The sequence below is a fragment of the Lupinus angustifolius genome, chromosome LG20, assembly GCF_001865875.1.
Source record: "Lupinus angustifolius cultivar Tanjil chromosome LG20, LupAngTanjil_v1.0, whole genome shotgun sequence".
Lineage (NCBI taxonomy): Eukaryota > Viridiplantae > Streptophyta > Magnoliopsida > Fabales > Fabaceae > Lupinus > Lupinus angustifolius.
In genome coordinates, this window is record NC_032028.1 from 1126375 (window position 1) to 1147374 (window position 21000).

Consider the following 21000-nt stretch of genomic DNA (forward strand, 5'->3'; position numbering starts at 1 on the left):
TGCGTAACAAAAGTGGAGGGAGGGTTGTTCAGAATTTCTATGCACTTTTTTTGGCATATTTGTTTGTCTATAATCACTGTGTCATTTTCTTTGTATCTCTACTTGGTGATGGTGTGTTCAACCTCAGTTGTCAATTCATGTTTCCAGTTACTTCAATTTAATGTTATTTCCAGGTCCCCACAACCCAGTATCTGAGAACAAAATAGATATCTCTTACCTTTTTGTATTAACCATCACAGTTCCAAAACCTGATTTCAGCCGTTGATTTGGATAAATTTCTCACGGTCAACCACACAGCCTGGCATCTACAAATTGTATTGATTAGTATAATACTCTGTTTAATGCTTTTCAGGGATTCACAGTGAAACTTAGCATGCGTTGTAAAGGTACGTAATTGAGTGACAGCTAAGTTCTGTAAACTCTGATTCAATATGGATATAGGCTGCTCATAGACCTGTAAGATATGGACAATCAAATTAAGTATCCACTTGGCTGTTAACCTGCAACTCAGAGACAAATTCATACTTCATATAATAACTATTTTTTGCAAACCAGATTTACTATCCATCATTTTGGGCCAATAGGTTAAAAAATTTAAAATTCTATATTGAAAATGTAAATAAATCATTAAATAATACATTAAGACAAAGAGAAAAAGATATATACAATATTTCTAATCATTGACTCTTGACACCTTTTAACTTTCTACTAGACAAGAGAAAAAGAGGTATGCTAAAATTAATGAGTTTCTAGATAAATGACACGTTTGAAGTTATTTAAGAGTAGTTTGTATCAACAATTATGCATATATTAATTCATGTATATTGGTAAATATGTATTTACCAATTTAAAATGCAAACTTATTCTTTACTAAGATAAATTAAAATGTGCCCTTACATCTCAAAATGTTGGCATAAATCATCTTTATGCTAAGGGCACTCTTATGTTGCCAAATCATGAATCCGTTGAGCATGATGCTCTATTAAAAGTATTCGTGTTATTAGGAACTGATAAGCCAGACTTCACTGAAATATCCACCGTACTGAAATTTATTTTATCTATCTCAACAATTCAAAAAATCATTCCCGTAAAAGCTACAAGTCAGGTTTGCCAATATAGTTTTGTACGCAAGTATTTCAAGAAGGTACAGTCATCACACAAGAAAGAGGAAATTCTAAACCAGAAATACCTTTTTCCAGAATGAAGTCTCCGAACCCTGTATGCAGGATAGTGGGCTAGTTAGTAACAGGCCAGGTTCAGTTGGGCCTTAAGGTTAAAATTAGCCACAATTTACTGTCCATCATAAACATTCCTAGTAAAAATAGTTCTGTCGAGCATTCTATCAATCATTTCTGCGCATCGAGGAACAAGGCTCATTTCCCATACACATGCACAAGCTTGGTACCCAGAAAACACTAAATTGTGCAAGCCAAAAGTGTTTACCCTTGTAATAAAGCTTTCTCATTTTCAAAAGAGGTCAAGAAGCAGAGAACAAGCCTTCTCGACATAGAACTGAATTGCAAGTGGGTCAGGGGAAAAAAGGGTCATGACTCATCCCAGAAGCAGTCACAATTATAGCTAAACAATGGGGTATGGGACTATCATTCAAATCACATTCCATATCACAGCACGCCTATACAACTTATTACACATTACAAACTGCTTCACATATTTACATCAAACAAAAAACCATGGATCTCAGCAATATTAAAAAAATATCCTCCGCTGCTCATCCAAAATACAAGACCGAGGGAACAACATAATTCTCCTTTTTCCCCATACTATCAAATATCAAGCTTTCTTTATATATGATTCAACCACAAAATGCAACCACGGGGTACTAATCATGATGTAGCTTATTGGTCTTCTATGTTCTTGGGTGCGGTCCCATCTTTTCTTTGTCAACCTTGTTTTCCTTGTTTAGATCCAGGCCAGCATTAGCATTCTTCTTTTGCAAAATTTTGCAAATTATGAACATGAATCTGGCTTTTAACAATAGAGATTCATTTGGAACCCATTGTTAGGATTCAACAATTAAAGGCTGGCCAAAAGCTTAAGTCTTTACAATTAACCATCACCTATCGGTTTCACTCCTGATTTGATGACACTCGCAGAGTCTCATCAGGTAGTGTCCAAGAAAGTAAATTTCCACCCAAATCCCCACTCAATAACTGTTTTAGGTCAGTTGCGAGGTGGACGGCGGTAACTGGATGCTTATGAGACTTTAGTACTTTGCGGAGGATCAACTTGTATTCCGGTTCTTTTGCGCCAAAATTTGAACATCTCAACCCACCAAAACCTGATGATTTGCTATGGGAACAATCTGGGTGAGAGAAGTGAACCATTTGCCACACCTTAACAGATCCACTCTGATGACCTGTCACATACCACTTTGTGTCCAACCAATCAGAAAAGGTACTGTTTGTTACTGAGAGAATAGAATCAGATGGCAGTTGTGATGTGTTGATCATTGCAAGGCAATCCCCATTAATACTCCAAACTGCCAGAAGAATACCAGCTGCTGTAACAATCTCTCCAGTCAAGTCATTGACAAAAATTGCGGAAACTGGTGCTGGGAATTGTGGGAGCTGCCTTACAAATGCCATGGAGCTGAGATCCCATGTAATAACTGTGCAATCATCTGATCCACTCACAATAAGCATGTAAGGCTGGCTGACCTGAAGGCATGTGATTCTCGCTGTATGCCCACAAAGTGGCTTCTCCAATTTCAAGCGACGCAAGGCACGGGGTCCAAACTTACTAACTCTCCAAACATTAACTAGCCCATCATCAGCCCCAGTAACCAGAATTCGACCATCATGGCTAACACCAGCACACTGAATTTTATTGCTTCCATGTAAATTCTCGTGAGTTGAAAGAAGTCTATCCTGCTCATAGCTAATAAATCTCAAACTACGGTCAGGAAAACCCCAGGCAACATATTTACTATATGTACTTGGTTTAAGCAAATTGTTAGATCCTGCTATGAGAATTTTATCATTGAGAGTGACAATTTGAGTGATAGGTGAAGAATTTCTGCGAATCTCCTGTGGAACAAGATGACTGGAATGTTTAAGAGGATGGAGAGGAAGCTTTCTGTCAGTTCGCCTTTTCGGGTGGGGTTTGAGGAACAGTTGTTTTGGTGTCTGCCCAAAATGATTAATTTGTGCTAAAATGGATTCTTTCATTGCAGGATCTGTAACTGAATCTATGTCCACACTCCCCTCATAGGTATAATGATAGAACACATTGATTGATTCCTCAGCAGCCTGTCCATGGTACAAGGAAAAATAGATATTAGCAACACAACATAAGAACTATAAATGGAGGTGAATTTAGCACATTGGTTGAGAACATACTTATTGACCTAATATAATCATAAGAAAGGCCAATAGTCCCACTTCTGTGAATCTATGATTAAATGCATATGATGAAATTTCCACAAGCTTTGGGGAAGAATTTAATAAATAATGTAACACCGACAGGTTACTGATCACTACAAAACCATGGTGGTCATAATCTTACAAATGTGTATGATTGCATGACTTTACATGCCAAAACACAGGCAACTGAAGATACTAATGTTACAAATTGAAATACAACAAAACAGATGCAGTAAAAGACTGAGAATTATACAGAAGATTGGGCAGTGCTAGAAATAAAATATTATTTCCCAATACTCTTTAAATAGTTTAGAATAATCAACGCATGGGAGGGATTGTAAAGCTAAACCTTTAACAAGAAAACATGATTAGAGAACAAACATGGCATTAAGATTCAGAAATTGCAAGAACAATCAGAATAGATGAGGGGACAAGTATCTATACACCCAACCAAGACACCCACCTTCCCTCTTTGCTTATGTCCAAAAATGAGGTCTATCCAGTGATTCAAATTTTCTGAGACATAATCAGATTCAAGAGCTTCCCTATGCTTGCTGATGAACTCCCTAGCACTACCTTTGGCCCATGGAGGTAGTATAACATCCCCAACCTGAAAGAAACGCCATAATAACAAAATTTATAAGTCATATGACCTACATTTTGGCACTTGGAGCAAGTAAATATCAGCACTAGGATAACCTTCTGGCCACACTGTTTCTCTCCCAAGTCAAGATTGAACCGATTATCCAAAAACTCAGGCATGTAGAAAAATTCGGGAATCAGTTCCTTTACATCAGAAGTATATCCCTTCCCAGAAGCACTTAACCAAGTATCCCTTATACAATTGAAAAGGCGATCAGCATGGTCAAACTGGCCACCTTGAAGCTTTTGATTCTCTACACTGAATGGCGGCAAGCGGAGAAGATAGAATAGGACAATTCCAGCACTAGAATAATGAGATCCATAATGAAACTTTGGGACCTCCGGATCATCCCAGTTGTCATATCTAATATATAATGATTGTGTTAATATTATATCCCAATTATGAAGCATAAGTGAATTTTATTGCACATATATGATATATAACTCAGAATGTTATATGAGATTGAATGCTAGATGGTAAAAAGTTAACAAGAGAATAAACTCAATGCAACGGAAATGATAATGTTACATTGGATGGGTGGATACACTAGACGAGATAAGAAGATTATGAACGAATGCATTAGGGAGAAAAGTTGAGGTAACTACTGCGTTAGAAAAGATGGTAGAATCCGTGTGCCAGATGGTTTGTGCATCTGTGGTAGTGACCGTTAGAAGCCCCAATAATGGAAGTAGATCAAATGAATGTTAGACCAATTTCTAGAGAGAAAGAAAAACTAAAGCTTGGTTATTGTTTATTGTTGTTATGAATTAAACAAAGCAACATAAAAAATGGAAGAAAATTTGAAACATGACAAAAAATCACAAATTCTTTCATAGAAACCAACCTTTTTCTAAACTCATCTTCACCTTCAGGTGTCTGGCAGCCCATTGGTTTATCAAGCCTGCGAAATATTTTTGGGTCAGACAAATCAAGATTTTCACTATCATAATCTGCAAGGACCCATGGAAAGACTGGATATTGGGTAAGATCACTGTATCCACGGCCCGCCAAGGTGTTAAGATGCATGAGGTACTGAAAATTGCTTATTTCTCCATTCTGCCACCTTTTTGAAAAGGATTTCGCCATTATCTTGAAAAGACGGCTGCCCTCATTGATTTCTTGTTTCGATGATCCTGAAATAGTTGTGTCCAACCTGATACAATGCAGAAAATTAGGTTCAAAACCCCCCAAAAAAAGTGAAAACGTAAAAACAGATATCAAAGGTATGATTCTATAACATAACATTAAACATTAAAAGAACAGTTCTTGATTGATTACATATTTCACTAACAACAAAAAGGCCTTGAACTTAATGCTGTAAACATCATAAGTATTGCAGCATAAATTCTAAGCTCGAAAACCAGCGATCATGTCAAAAGCATTATGCTACTAGTAAATTTACAACAAATATGAAGAACCAAAACAAAATATTAAAGGCAATGGAAATTGCTCTTACATGCTATTCCGAGGAAGATTTATGGACACCAGATTTTTAAAAACCTCTTCTCTCTCTTTTTTGTGGAAAACCAAAAGATCATTACACCCATCCATGCTAAAAATTTCAACAGCAACAGGACGAAGTTGGTAATCACGTTTCAGAATCTCATGAACACTATCAAGCTTCCACATTCGCCAAGGATGAGGTAAATTTCCACTGCTATGCACTTTCTCCTTCCCCCATGCACCACCACTATAGGCCCATGCCCTGCCCCCAACCAATGACTTAGCTGTTGTGCTCCATGATAGTGGTGATTTCAATTGGAAATCTGCACTGCCCCTAACATCTTTCTTGACACCTAGCACCTGATCAATAACTGAAAGTTCATCTCCACACTCTTTCTCACAGAAGCAACCAGAGTAATCAATATAGAAGTTTTCAATTACATACAAACAGAATTCACCTATCAAGAATATACCATCATGTTTATCAAGACCTACAACCCGCTCACAATTATATTTAAACCGTATTTTCTCAAATGGTTCCAAAAAAGGTCTAATCAAATATTCACCATTGTTGAGCACTTCTTTATCATATTTATCATCGGCAATCTTACGCTCATCAACTTTCATAGAAGATTGTCTCTGATATCCCACATCAGATCTCCCTTCTGTGCTTTCTTCTATTGGGACTGATACTGCACTAGACTTGGCACCATGCTCAAGTGCAGAATGGAGGCTTGCTTCAATTATACTACTGGGCTTGTCTTCATTCAACTCATTCTTGTCAGAAACTGTGTCCTTTACACTATCCAACTTATGAAAAAAAGATTCATCAAACAGTCCATCAGAATGACTCTGTTTATCACTATCACTCAGAAGTTGAGGCTTTGAATACAATGCATCATGATTTTTTTCAGTTTTTAATTCAGGCATCTCTGGTTCCTCTAATTCAAACTGCCTGTCAAAAATATTCCGTATTGTATCAATTTTCAGTTTGGAGCTCTCAAGTTTTATCCGCATTCGATAAGGACCTTCAATGGGACAGAGCTGCCATTCTGGCTCTTCTGTCAAAAAGGATTTACTGAGTGGGAATATGCCTCTTTCATGCACAAGTTGCTGGAGATGGCATTGCCATTCACTCTCAGCATGAAGAATCCATCCATACTTATCTTGCCTTACAACTCTCAACTCAGTGGACATCGCATCGCGGACTAAATCAAGTGCATATCTTCTCTCATTTACATGTTCCCAATGCCTTAAATCCAGTTTTGCAGCTTCCCGAGATTTTCTTCCCATTTCCCTCTTACGACGACCTTCCATGCCTTTGATTCTTACTCCTGGAAACTTTGCTGATCCCGCAATATACTGCACCCACATGATGCCAGCACACTGTTCCAATACCTTATTCACAACCGGTTCGGAATTCTGATACCACTCAAAAAACTCAGACAAACTTCTAGTCAATAATTTATCAAAACCATCATGAAGTACATCAAGTTGCTGCCCCCGATTAGGTCTAGATACAAGTAAGTCTTCCAATGCAGCCCTCCTATGTACCAGAAGATACTTGAACAAATCAATGGCAATATGCTGTACATTTTGTCTTGTATCATAGAGAAGATATATCAGATTCATGCATAGACAGCAATTAAGATCTGTATCAGTATTGCTGGGACAGAATATTATTCTTTTATGAGCAACCAATAATTGCAGGAATGTGCATATGCCAATTCCTGAATCATCTTGCCAGGAAGTTGACGACAATCTCTTTTTAGATTCAGTGAGCAAACCCAACTCTGAAAGAAGATCATCTTCCCCTATACTCTCTAAAAATGATGGGAGGAAACAATATAATATCATTCTATTAGTGTTTTTAAGAATCGAATGAATATAAGCCTCAAGTTGCTTATTTCCTCTAGAAATTGATAAGAGCCTCTTTCCACCAGGAGCAGTTTCTTCAATTTTACCATCTTTGTTTGCCAATTGCAACATTGATAAGAAGAACTCAAGTGTTTTCAGTACCACTGAGGGCTGAGGAAAAGCACCCATGTATACACGATCAACTATCATCCAGCACAAAGCATCTAAATTTGAGGGCCACCTAATATTATCCAAACTTTTGTCATCGTCACGCATCAGTCGTCTTTCAAGAAAGTTCATAAATCTACTAAGACACAGGCCCTGGAAAATTAACACAGCTTCGCCATCAACATATAAAGGAATACTTTCCAAGATATTCTCCATGACCTGTGATGCTTTCACCTGCTCTATCACAAAATCAGAAAGGACTTCTGCAATGAAATCTAACACAGCAGTAGCTCCTTGAGAACATGGACCACCACCATATCCAGAATCATCTATATCCAAAAGCAGCTTTGCAGTTACAGCGAAGTAACCATTTGTGGCAGATGGACCTCGAGAAGTAGAGTTCAGGTCTGAAGATGGATCAAACTCCCCTGGGGACATGCAAGAATCAAAAGGGGATTTTGCTTCATTATCGTTTGCACTTCCTAGCCAAGATGTCAATGCAACAACTGGCGATGAAGAAGGTGGAAGGGGAATTCTAGAACTAGACTTTTCTGAAAAAACAGGAGAGTCTCGTATGGCAAAAGATGGAGAACTTTTGGAATATGTTGGCGGGAGAATCTCCAAAGTGCCTTTGATTCCATGAAAGGTGAACTCGTTTGCGCTGGAAGTGGCAGAATCTTTATCAGCGTTATCACCATCAAAGCTCTGAAAAGTTTGTAAATCTTCCCGGACATATTTATCTGACTTCAGTTCAGATACAGGAACGTTATTTGGTGATCTCTCACCAGCCATAGAGTTTCTCGGTGCAGCCATATCATCAGAACTTGTACTTAACTGTCCTTGAGGAAAGCTTCCAACACTAATAGAGGTTTTGATAGACTGATCCTGATCCAGAGGCAAGCTAGAAAATGTATTTTGGGAACTGCAAGTATCATCATCATAATTGAAGGTTTTCTCTTCCGCCACTGCCGAGAGATCCTTAGCGATTTTAACAGCATGCGCAGCCCTGTAAGCACAGTTTAGTTTAAAAAAGGACATATTTCAGTTGGACTATGATCAACTGTAACAAAAAACTCACCTAAATAGTCCCTATGATTATAGATAAGGAAATCAAAGTAAAGTAGTGCAAAAAGATATAAGAGGCCATCTGAAAACAAACCTCACACAAGAAAAATATAGGTCAATGCAGCTTTCAAGAAATTCTGTACGTCGACAAACAGCAGTAAAAGGGGGACACATCTTAGCTAGATCAACCATAAATCTAAGAACTGAAGTTGCAGCAGCAGGGGCTGATGCCTCTCCACCCATAAGGCGAGCAGCATATGTCTTGTGCATCAGAGCTTCTCCCTGAATATCACCAGCCAAGTCTGAGTTTCCATCTACAAGCCCAGCCACGAGGCTTGCACCAACCCGGGAAATATTACCAGTTTGGTGGGCAAGGATTGATTGCATGCTGACTCTATCGAAAGTAGTTTTTGCCATAGCAATCACAGATTCCAACAATTCTACATACTTTAGTTCAGTACAACTTCCATCACCTGCCATAAGAGCATGAAAGTCCAACATGCGGACCTCTGGTAACCTAGGATAAACTGGCTTGCCAAATATCAAGCAGAACAAAATATAATAAATGTCCGGGGAATCATAGAAACTCGGGAGCATATGAACTAAACCTTGATAACCTCCACTGGTGCGAAATTTAAGTGCAAATGTCGGAGAGGAAGTAATGCACATGCCAAGTAGAGTCATGATCCATCTCATACTGGTGGGATGAACTGCTTCATCAAGAAAGTAAGTAATTAACTTAGAAGACACAACTTTATGCCACTGCTCAAGCAAATCTTCGGATTTTATTGTGTCTTGTAGATCAATAAGCACCTCTAGTAACATATTTCTAACAATTACATGTTTCCCCATTGACTCTCTCATAATTGGACGACGTGGGGTCAACCTTGGTGGATCAAATGTCATAATCACAAATCTAACCACATTTTCAAGCTCAGAAGATAGAAACCCATCTTCCAAAATGACCCCAAGCAGTACAACCAGTTTTTCAAGGACGGGAACTTCAACATCACCCCTTTGCAAAGTCACTAGTAAATGTTGAACAAGGTTAATTCTCCGCAAAACTGTGAGATTATGATTTCTGTACCAATGCATGGACACCAAATTCTCAAGAAACCCAAGTAATGAAATTTGGATTGAAACTGGAGCTGTTACCCACAATGTCCAATCCAACAAGACATGTTCAACCATGTCTGCATTTGACAATACAATGCAATTTGAAGTTTCTGCAGCAATATCAGTATTTTCCAACTCTGAAATGTGGCTGAATGAATCCTTTTGTACATAAAAGTCATCCACGTCTCCATGAGATCCAACAGAAGGATTCTCATCATGAAACTTTGACAAATACTGATCTTCAAGACTGGTTTCCAGCAGGGACGAGACAGGAGACAAAGTAGTTTCCAAATTTTTTGGTTCAGAAAATGAAGCTTCACAAGCAGCAATTTGGAAGAAGATCTCAAGAGATTGCATGTCAAATAATGACATTCTACGACGCAGAAAAAGAGCAAGCAGATGGTAGCCCCTACATGTTTGCATGTCCTTGAGATTCTGAGGATTTTGATGAAGCACACACGCAAGAAGAGTGAGTGCCATATGCAGCATATCCGCAGTTTCTGCAGCTTCAACAAGAGCAAGGACAAGTTCCATCCCGCCAATAGGACGGATAGTCTCTCCAATCACACCTTGCTTACAGATATAAATATCTCCAGAGAGGCGTCCAAAGCGGGGAATACCTGCAACAACCAAAATGAGGATAAATCATAAATTGAGGAAACAACTCAAACAGGAGAAAGAAACAAAAACTGTCACCTAAATTTAGTTACACACCTCCAATAGGAGAAGCAGCAGCTGACATAGGATCAACCAGATTGAGCATTGAATAACTACTAGATGATCGAACTAATTCTGTAGAAGTTCCATCAAAAGCAAAAATAAGTTTCTTTCCTGATAGCTGCAAAGAAAGGTTTCCAAGCCTCTCCAAATCCCAGACAATCCCACTCCCATCTGCCTTTAGATCTCCCTGCTTGCTGGTAGAATCTAGTCTCTGCCCACTAGCAGCCAAAGTCAAATCAGCATCTAAAGAATCTAATATGGCCATACTACCACCTCCACAGGCCTGGTTAGGTACAAATTGCAGAAGATCTGTGTCCTGGAAGATCCCTCTATACCCTCTGCCAAGTATGTACATAAAACATATACAGCCTGGTGTAAGCACTTCCTCAAAAAGATAGCAAGAGCGAAGTTTCCACGTCAAGTCACTAACTCTAGCATTTCCAACTGATGTCCCAATAGTGACCTGCAATGGTGTACCTGCTGGGGATGGTGAGTATCCTAATTTCCCAGTGTGTATTAGCTTTCCATTCAAATAAACATATGCAACACTAGCTTGAAACAGCCCAGCAAAAGAATTTGGTTTGCTGTGAATGACAGCAAGGTGATGCCACCTCCCTTCTTCAAGCTCTAAACCAGACAATGATAAGAAGGAAGAGTTACTAGTTGCAAGATTTAGAACACCATCCTCCTGGAGATAAAGTTCAGTATATGTTGCATTATTATTATTAGTAGCACCAACAGAAAAAATCCTTAAAACATGCTGCTCAGGCAGTCCATTTGCTCCAGAGCGCTTCTTGGAAGGGACAAATTTTGAAGGGTCAGTGTCTTTTGAATGCGATTTCAAAAAATTTTGAAACTGGAACCAACAAGCAAATGTATAACCAGCAGCTGGAGGCCATGATCTTTCACCCAAGGAAACCTGAATTGCAGCATGCCCAATCTTGCTCATAGCAATCTCCACAAATGGTGCAAGTGAGATGCTTTCTGAGTCCATATCTTCCATAAGAATTAAATTTTCCATCATTTCAACAATTATATGTCCTGAATTTTTCAGCCTCATTTGCAGAACATATCTAATGAGCATACGAAGTTCAGAAGCAGATAGCCTAATCAAGAGAGAGAAAATTATTCAAATATAAATAGAGGAGCTGATTAAATGGTTGCAATTACTTTTAAAAACAGCCATAAAAATATGAATCCTACCTGTAAGAACCAAGGACTTCCACAATCTTTAATGCGTGAGGAAGTAATCGAGACGAACTCATAAGAAAAGGGTGGATTATCTCTAGCAAAAGTTCGACACAACCTATAGACACCAAGAAAAAAGAGTACATGAGTGTTCAAGAAGAATTGCAAATAAGAGCGAACAATTTAATACATACCTATAGAAGTGAGGTTTTCCTGATTAAAGGGGCCAGCACGAGCCAGCTGGTCAATTAAGTCTAGAAGTTTTAACTGCACCATAGGAGTAAACAGCAACAATGCACGGATCAAAACTCTAACAGCATCAGCATTGTAAACTCGCTCTTTATCAGGAATAAATGGACCTGATGGAGTCAATAGAAGATTACAAGATGACTCATTCTCAATTGCATCTGATTTTGTCAAACCCTTCGATGCTAAGATAGGTGGAATCACTATTTCAAGGGCAAGTTCCAACATCAACTGGATAACTTGTTGTTCATGCTCTACACAAAGTAAGCCAGACTCACATAGAAGGTCAAAGAAAGTCTGTGAAGATATAATTGCGTGCAACTTCATTCTATTTACAGCATTGCCGAACACACCAGCAGTTACAACACGCAACAAATATGTGAACACCTTAACGTATAAGTTCAATGAAGATTGGTCGAAGTTTTCACCATCACTTTGGAACCCATGGAGTGTAGTAAGCAAAAGAGAAAACCCAGTGGCTTCACCAAAAACCTTCTGTGCAGAGTTGTTCACTCCCAGAATCCGCCACAGTGCTCCCATAGTGTCACATTTTGCATCAATGGAAAGCCGGTATTGGGATCCTAAAGCATTGCTCACCATTCCACTTTTCAAAGTTTCAACCAACACACTTAATTCTTCAGGATGAGCCTGATAGAAGTCTAATCAGATACCTTATTGATTTCAAGTTAGCAATAAAACAACATAAGTAATCTTAAAGGCATGATTCACTCCAAGGCATTTAGGGCATTCAAGAATTATCCTTTTATGACTAATACATGCATATTATAAGCTAGTTTTAAAAACCCGCACAAATTTTTAAAACAGAAAAAGTGAGAAAATGTCAACAAACCTGTGAAGTATCTTCAATTATAAGACAGGACAATATCCTGAGGACCCCTTGACGATGTACATCAGACACCAGAAAAGGCAATACAGAAGTCACACCATTAGCTGAGCGGAATGAAGCTTGATTACCCTCAGCTTTCTTCAATAAAGATAGCATGCAGTCCCAAGCCACGGCAATTGTAGCTTCAACTTCAAAAATAAGGAACTTACCAGAACTAGATTCCATGAGCTTCGGTGAAGTAATAATAACATCCTTGTCCAGATGTTTCTTGAAATTGCTAGAGCTATCTTTCCTCCCTAGCTGGTTGGAATTAACATTCTGTTGATCAGGATCCAAAATCCTGTGTTGCTTTAGATCATCTAACATAACTTCTAAAACACCAACTTCACGAAGAACTTTCTTGTACTGTTGGTCAAAGGACAAGAGTTTTACAAAGAAAGAAAGTATTGTCTGCTTCAACCCTGATGTTATTGGTTGCTGCAGTAAGCAGCAAAGTGAAAGCAACTCTTGCTCAGGAACACAATTTACAACAGTCACGACATATTCAAGGATTTTCAAGATCATCTCTTGCAAAGGAGAAGGAAAATCACCCATGTTCAGGATTAAAAGTGGAACAGTTCTTAATTGCTGACACAGCTTATAGTTCTCTAGGTGAGCAGAAAATATTTTAAACAGTCTATTCAATACTTCGGCCTGCAACTCCTGCCTATTAGCTTTGAGTAGAATATCTTGTAACATCTGGACTGCTTCAAGGTCCTTAATTTTACCATTGTTCTTCTCCCATAACTCATCACCAAGCCAATCAGAAGATAATGTACGACTTCTCCTTCTTCTATGATCATGACCACCCTTCTTGTTTTGAGAAGATTTGGAACCCTTATCTCCATAAGTATAAAGAAACTCATTAGGTCCAGTTTGAGCTAAACTAACAAGAACATCTAGCAACCTAGAGAGTGTAGGTGAAGGATATTGAATGGAAGACTTCTCTAGTTCATTGGAATTATTTTCTCTACTATTTTGGGACCTGTCTGTAGTAACATCTTGGTCATCACACGAATTGGAACCAATGGACTGAAAGCCCTGACTTTTTGTCATGTTGGACAGAGTTAATGCAAATTGAACAAGGAATTGATATCCATGGGCATTGTGTATATCCTCCTGCAGTCTGACACTACCAGCCTCTGCAAAATAAATATAAGAAATCAGAAATACTAAACCAGGGGAAAGGAGGTAGAAAGCTTTTAATAAATAACTAGTAGCACCCATGGCAAAAATATTCAACCAACTTTTATGCAATGATAACAACTACAAATATGAGAACCTCATTCATTCCTCTTCTAATTTATTTATTTTATTAACAGAACTAAGTATAAAATTACCAGCTTTGTATGACAATTCCACACATTTGAGTAACAAGTCAACAATGCCTACGGTATAGCCAGAATCTCCACAATCATGATCAAAATCTTTCACGGCCAATAAAAGAACTTTTATCTGCATGGACAAAAGAAACATCACAGAAGGAGATTAATCTAGAGGTTGAGCTTGATGCAATGGTAAGGTTTCTGCGCAGTGATCATGAGGTCATGAGTTCAAATCCTAGAAACAACCTCTCCGCTTACAGGGGTAAGGTTACGTACATTATTGGTGCAATATCAGATTAATTTTAAAACCATAAAATGAATACAATGAACACTGTGAATCATTGTTGGTGCAATATCCTGCAAAAGGCACTGTTTCAAAGTGGATTACACTAATAACATGTTGATATTAAGGACTTCAAAGCAAGATCCAACACAGCCAGCGGACAAGAGATACTTTTAAGCATTGAGACATGATTTGTTAATAAAATGATCCATTTTATTAAGATGTGGAATGATTTCAGTGCATATGTAGAGCAGTAGGTTGGTCTAATAATGTTTTGAGTTTCCCAAATTAAATGGCATCTTCAGGAAGTCTTTGGTTAAGCAAAAGAAATTTCCAGTATTGATGTTTTATGACTTCGGGTATGATGTCAAAACTATGTGTTATAGTTAGTCTTGGTTGCTGAAGATATGTTGTAAAAGTTCTAAACTGGTTGGTTCAATATATCATGCATAACACAACTATTTTATGTAAACGGTCCTATTGCCTTGCCTTGTCTTTGAGGAATATCCAAACTGATGAAGAAAAAACAAATGAAGCATTCGCGAACAATATGGACAATGCCTTTAATTTTTAACAATCCTACTTTGGATTCGTTTATACTTTTGCCCTTAAGCCAAATAATTACCACTCAAATCTCCTGTTATAAGTATTTCCTCCCTCCTACTTCCCTAAAGTTTAGCAAGGAAAAGAGTCTGGGGTGACCTTGTGGATATTTTTGCGTTGAGTAACAGATCCGTGTTTCTATTACAAAACCTGAAATATCTTTTTATGAAACATATAATTTCACAGCATAAGGACCATAATATAATGTAAGTTCTTGTTAGTAGTACAACATCTGATAGATTTACACGTTTTCTCTTAATTTGACATAAGACTATAAGAGGACAAGAGGAAGTCAAAAGGGGGGATCCATTGGTCACAATGTTCAAATCCTACAACTACATCAACCTACCCCTTGAGCCAAAGCCTGAAAAGCAAGGAGATAGGTTTCTATTATGGGAGACTTAGAGCATTAGTTTTCATATTAAACTAGCCCCTGATGTTGTAGAGAATTGGCAATGATAAATTTGACCAAAGACTACATGACAAAAATACAATACAAGAATTATGAGATCATTATTTTTAGACCAGTTCTTTGATGTACCCAAAAAAGAATTCATATTTAGAAAAAGTTAATGACATACCAGATGATGCTTATGGATATATTTGGCTGTGCTTCCATTGTCATTGACCAAAAGAAGAACAAGTATCTAGAAATAAATAAGCAACAACAACATAAATATTCAAATAGCAGAAGCACAAGATCAGCATATCTAGAGTTAAATAAGCAGCAGCCACATAAATATTAAACAACCTAGAGCACAAGATCGGCACAAACTACTCATCATAAGCAATATTTATAACTTTTCTGTGACTCATAATTGTAGACTCATTACTGCACTTTACCTGCATAGCATGCCTATGAAGTTGTATAATGTGCAACGGAACAAGTCCCTCCTTATAACGAGAGAAAACAATTAAAGAACCCTTGGCAACCATTTGAAAAAGCAACTGAAGTGAATCATCCTCTGCTAAACTCTGTGCTGCTGGTGGATGGCTCGCAAGTGCTTTCATGATATGCACAACACTTCCTTCTACCTGCACAAGCAAAATAACAAAATATAATTAACAAAGTGCAGAAATGTGACCATGGATGATCCCAATTATTTACTCGTAATCAAGTCATTTTTTATGTTGTGCTCTATTGAAAGGGTATGGGCAAAGGCAAAATAGAGTTTATGTGACAATTAACAATAGCAATACAAATTAAAATCAGAGATTAGATTTTAATATATTCAATTTGTCAAAGACTGCAAAAGGCTTAAGGTTGTCATAAACAAGAAAAGGATTTAAAAAATTCTTTGATAAAAAGCTGTGTGTCATACGATCTTGTGTTGGAACATAAGAACAGACATGCAGGACATATAAATAACAGAGAGAAAGGAACCTCAAGCCTGTGGTCTTGCCCAATATCACCATTGTCATTTTTTTCTTCAAGACCAACAGCAACATTTCGCTGTTGGATGGTTACATCAGGGTCTAGAAGGGCATTGAGAACATGAATGAGACAGCAAAATATCCCAGAGTCAAGTAGAGATTGCTTGTTTCTAGGCTGCAAAAAAAATTACTGCTTAATGCTCATGATGAGAACTTAAGGAATACATACAATTATGGAAACACATTGGGTTTCTAGGTAATCCAAAGAAGTGACCACAATAAAAACAAACTCAAATCCATTACTTATAAACACTATGAGTAGAAGGGTGATACACCAAGGTCGCCTATATTAATTAAACTGGGATTAAATTCAAATTGAAAAACGGATGTCAATTGCATTTTTCTGTCAATTAAGTAATATCTGTACCATGGCCACTGACATAGTGACTTGGCACAAAAATTTATACATAAACATACCCCAGAAACAAGGATTTCCACTGAAGCTAATAAATTTGCTCCTTGACTGATCCCATCCTGCACAAAAGGGTACCAGTTTAACTTTAAAAATGTAACATAGAAGCAGCAAATCAGCCATACCAAGAGAGAATAAATGTAAAAGCCGAACAACCTTTGTGGCTTCAGAGAAAAACTTTAAGACTTGAGTAACATCCAAAGAACTTGTTTTGCTGCTGATTTTTAACTTCTCTATATCTGTTACAAACGCTCTTCCCACAACAAAAGAGAATATGTGTGTTTCAACTAACCTAATCACCATCAACATTATAAAAATCAGTTAAATTCCTTAGGAAGATGAATAACATATTTCAGAACTCATTACCTTTAAGAATAGCAAATATATTTAAGCAGGAAAGGTCCAGGCAATATTTTTCAATATCCAGAAAGATAATAGAAAGACGCAAACCTCTCAAGATTATTTTATGATAATGGTGTCTCTAAATCTACTTGTGGTGGAATGAAACAATTTCTTCACCTTTAACCAAAAATAGCATATATAATTTTACAACTTTAATATATTCGGCCACAAAGTGCATCAACCATAAATTCAAAGTTTCATTTGATAACCAAGAGAGTTTCCACTATAAGTCCACAACTTTGCATACCACTTTAGTTACAACAATATTAAGTATCAACATTTTCTTCAACAATGCTTATTCATATCTAAGCACTGGAACAGAACAGTTCAGCATATAAGTAGCATCAATCAATTATGCATCTAATACAATAAAAGTAAGAATTCTGCACAATAGACCAGTAAAGCGCATACATGCAAAAACATGTGGCAGCATCCAAGTGGCAAATTAAGTATATTAGGATTATCATTCTACAAAACCAACAAGTCCATTACTTCAGGAAAAACAGTTCCTCTTACCACCTAATGACAACAATACCCTAGCATATAAATTATAGCATGTAGCAATGCAATGAAGCTAAGAGGAAAGTTTTCCTTACATGGCAACTAATTCAGCTACATTAGCGTGCTGCTTTACTAATCTACAAAAAGCACCTATACTCAAATTCAATGCCGCTTCCTTTTCCTGCAAGTAAATGAGAAAGCATTAGCGACTCCTGATTTACATTAATCAACCATACCAGGTCAAATATGTATGAGATGAGACCATCAAACTAATCAATGGCAAGAAAGAACCTTCTCAGAGCTGGATGAGCGAAACTCTTCCCAGAATCTCTTGAAGTCCAATCCCAGTTCAGGTGTGTCCCTGATTTAAAGATACAAAAGGTAATAACCACATATAATATCATAACCAAAGCATGTCATGATAAAAAGAACAATCCCAATTAGTTCTTATCAATTATGAAACAGCATTTACAAAAATCCGAATACATTTTCATAAAAAAAAATTATACCAAACAATAAACCAAGGCAAAAAAATATTCTAAAATCTTTAACGCTGCCATTTGGTAATAAAATATGCATCAGCTTACGTGTCCAATTGTCCACTGCGAATGGACATGTGAAATTAAGAAGTTGTGCATTTTCATTAAAATTTCAACCATTTTTTAATTTCAAATCAATAATCAATAAATGTATCCGTTTCATAGCTGACAATAACTAATCAAGCAGATAAGCCAAAACTTGCCAAGAGCTTAAATGCCAACTCCCCATTTGAGCTACACATGGTGATATGTCCTATCACACAACTAAGCTTCCATACCAGAAAATAACCACTTTTCTGTATAACGATATCTCTCATCCTATGGGTAAGAAATTAATCCCTTTGGACGACATGCATGTCCCTCCAAACAAGTATCGCTCTCAGATATCAAACATTGATAAGACTGGAATGTTACCGATATTAATGAAGTTGGTTGCATATTCCCTTATAAGATAATAAAATAATCAAGCTCCCACACAAGTTAAACCCATTAGTTATCAAAAAAATACTAGCAGTCTCATACGCAACTAAAAGTCCAAAACTATCAAAGTTTTCAAACGCCTCTCACTAAAAATCAAGGAGACTCAACCTTTCTACCCAGCATTTATCAATATCATAAGCTTAAACTGAACTTAGAAAAATCCTTACAGCTTATCATCGACACAACAGATAAATAGCACCTCGAAAAAAGAGAGAGAGGAATATCAGCAAATATAAACTAATAAAGAAACTCTTAGTTGTAATACATGTTGCATTATTCAAAATCCTTGATCAAAAAAGAAAGAGTACAACTAACTAACTTTTTCTCTTTTCTTCTTTCAATTATTCACAAGCAAAATTGAAGACAATGCAACACTCAAACAATTCATAAAAACGTAAATACATATCGAACCTGGTAAGAAACGAAGAAGAAATTTGCGAAGCTGAAGAGGCATTGTTATCGTGATAGGAAGAAAGCGAAAACGAAACAGAAGGAGTAGTAGAAATAGATTGCGATTGAGTAAGTCCAACTTTGTCTTTGAAATCCTTAAGCAATGTTACCCATTTCATCGTTTTCTTCTTCCTTCGATCTTCTTTGAAACACTTTCATACAGTGATCATCACCACCGTTCAAACTCCACCGCCACCAATATCTGCCACGTCGATTATTTCTTTTTCTCTCTGATTATTGTTTTTTAAATTAGTTCAATGATGAAACTAATATGGTATCATTTTTCGGAAAATGTCTTGCTCTGTGTAATAATAATACTCTTATGAGTCTAACTAATTATCTGTTTCTTTGAAGATTTCAGTTTTCACTTACCTCCTTTTTAGACCACGTCAGCGTGGGGTCAACTTCCACGTGGAATCCTGTGATTGGTACACAGTACGTGAAACCCTCTTCTCTCCTCTACGTGATTTCGTCTCACCCCACTTTAGATATTTCTTCCTTTGACATTGGTTGCCACCTGTCACCCATAGAAATTAAATGTTTTATTAAATCGTTTACTTTATTTTATATAGCTGTTTCTTAATTTTTTTAATTTGTATGTTTCCCGGATTATGTATAATGCATTTGGTAGCTAGGATCATATAATTAATATATATTAGAGGCATTCCATGGTGATTTATGACATTATAATATTTGCATTCATTAGTGATAAAACCATATATCACCCACGTACATGCCATTTTTCATTGCATTCATTAGTGATAAAACCATATATCACCCACCTTGGTACATGCCATTTTTTCATTTAAGGAGTTGTTGTCAAACTACGTTTTACTTGTTTTACTTTTAATATTTAATATGTATACTCTGACAGTGTAAGTGTTTTTTATACTATCAGCAAGTTTACTACCATTGATTTATTAATTATCATTGACTTTCAAACAAAAGTAATACAAATTATTTGTTTTTTTGTATAACCAATGATATTTCCTCACTTTTTTTGTTGTTAAGGAATGAATCACTTTCGGGGCTCATGACTACTTCTCCCAACAAATGTCGCTCCAAAAAATCAAACACTTCATCTTATAATCTAATGAAGTCTTACACTACTAGACCAATCTTATTTTAGTTATTTCATTTTGTTTACACCTCCAAATACAACAATATCATGTTCCAAGAATGTTTGTTATGTTTTTGTTTGGTATTTTTAAATTAATGAAGAGTCTACCTTCTGTCAAACTCAAATTGGCATGAACTAGAAATCTCTCTCAAATTTTTATGTCTTCATGTTTCAAGTCAATTATATCTCACTAAATAAAATTAAAAATATTATTTTATGTTATTTTATTTTTCTTTTTAAGTAGGTGATATTTTCAATTAAATTGGGAGACAATATAACATAAAAAGTGGGACACCTGATTCTCAATCGACTTTCATATGGGTCCATTATCATGAACCAGTTCATGTCGATCAATTCAACTAGTAAACTGACTGATCCCAATACTGATACGATACAATAATTACACCATTCATACCGGCCGATTTCAGTTGAACTGTGCTGATCATACGGCCAAATTCATTTAAATTTATTTTTTGATGAAAATGACTTCTTCAAACAAACAACTATTACATTTTTTAACTTTTAAAACATGGTCTATAATCAAGTGATACATTTTTGTTTGAACAAATATTATAAATAAAAGTTATTATTGTTTTCTTTATTATTTGTCAACATCAATGTTAGTATAAAATATATATGTCTAACTTCATCAGAATATGTTTTATTTATTGTTTTTCAACGAACCACCAGTTGAAACAATATACCACCCATCACTATCCTAAACGATTCATGGCGC

The 21000-nt window shown here is 36.7% G+C and overlaps 1 protein-coding gene across 4 annotated transcripts; it reads right to left on the reverse strand.

The window, feature by feature from the left end:
• On the reverse strand, positions 1916-19414 carry LOC109336212 (protein SPIRRIG-like). Of its 4 annotated transcripts, none has more exons than XM_019572669.1 (20): positions 19106-19414; positions 17967-18036; positions 17771-17856; positions 17586-17642; positions 16929-17064; positions 16778-16834; positions 16311-16475; positions 15770-15961; positions 15508-15573; positions 14056-14170; positions 12680-13857; positions 11778-12477; positions 11599-11701; positions 10390-11501; positions 8654-10295; positions 5483-8500; positions 4871-5179; positions 4083-4389; positions 3847-3993; positions 1916-3269 (listed from the first exon to the last, which is right to left on the reverse strand). In XM_019572669.1, the coding sequence occupies exons 1-20, from the start codon at positions 19261-19263 to the stop codon at positions 2088-2090; spliced, it is 10800 nt and encodes a 3599-aa protein (XP_019428214.1). In that variant the 5' UTR covers positions 19264-19414; the 3' UTR covers positions 1916-2087. The 4 variants fall into 4 exon arrangements, with proteins under 4 accessions (XP_019428214.1, XP_019428212.1, XP_019428215.1 ...); XM_019572667.1 differs by having other exon boundaries at positions 17571-17642; XM_019572670.1 differs by lacking the exon at positions 17586-17642.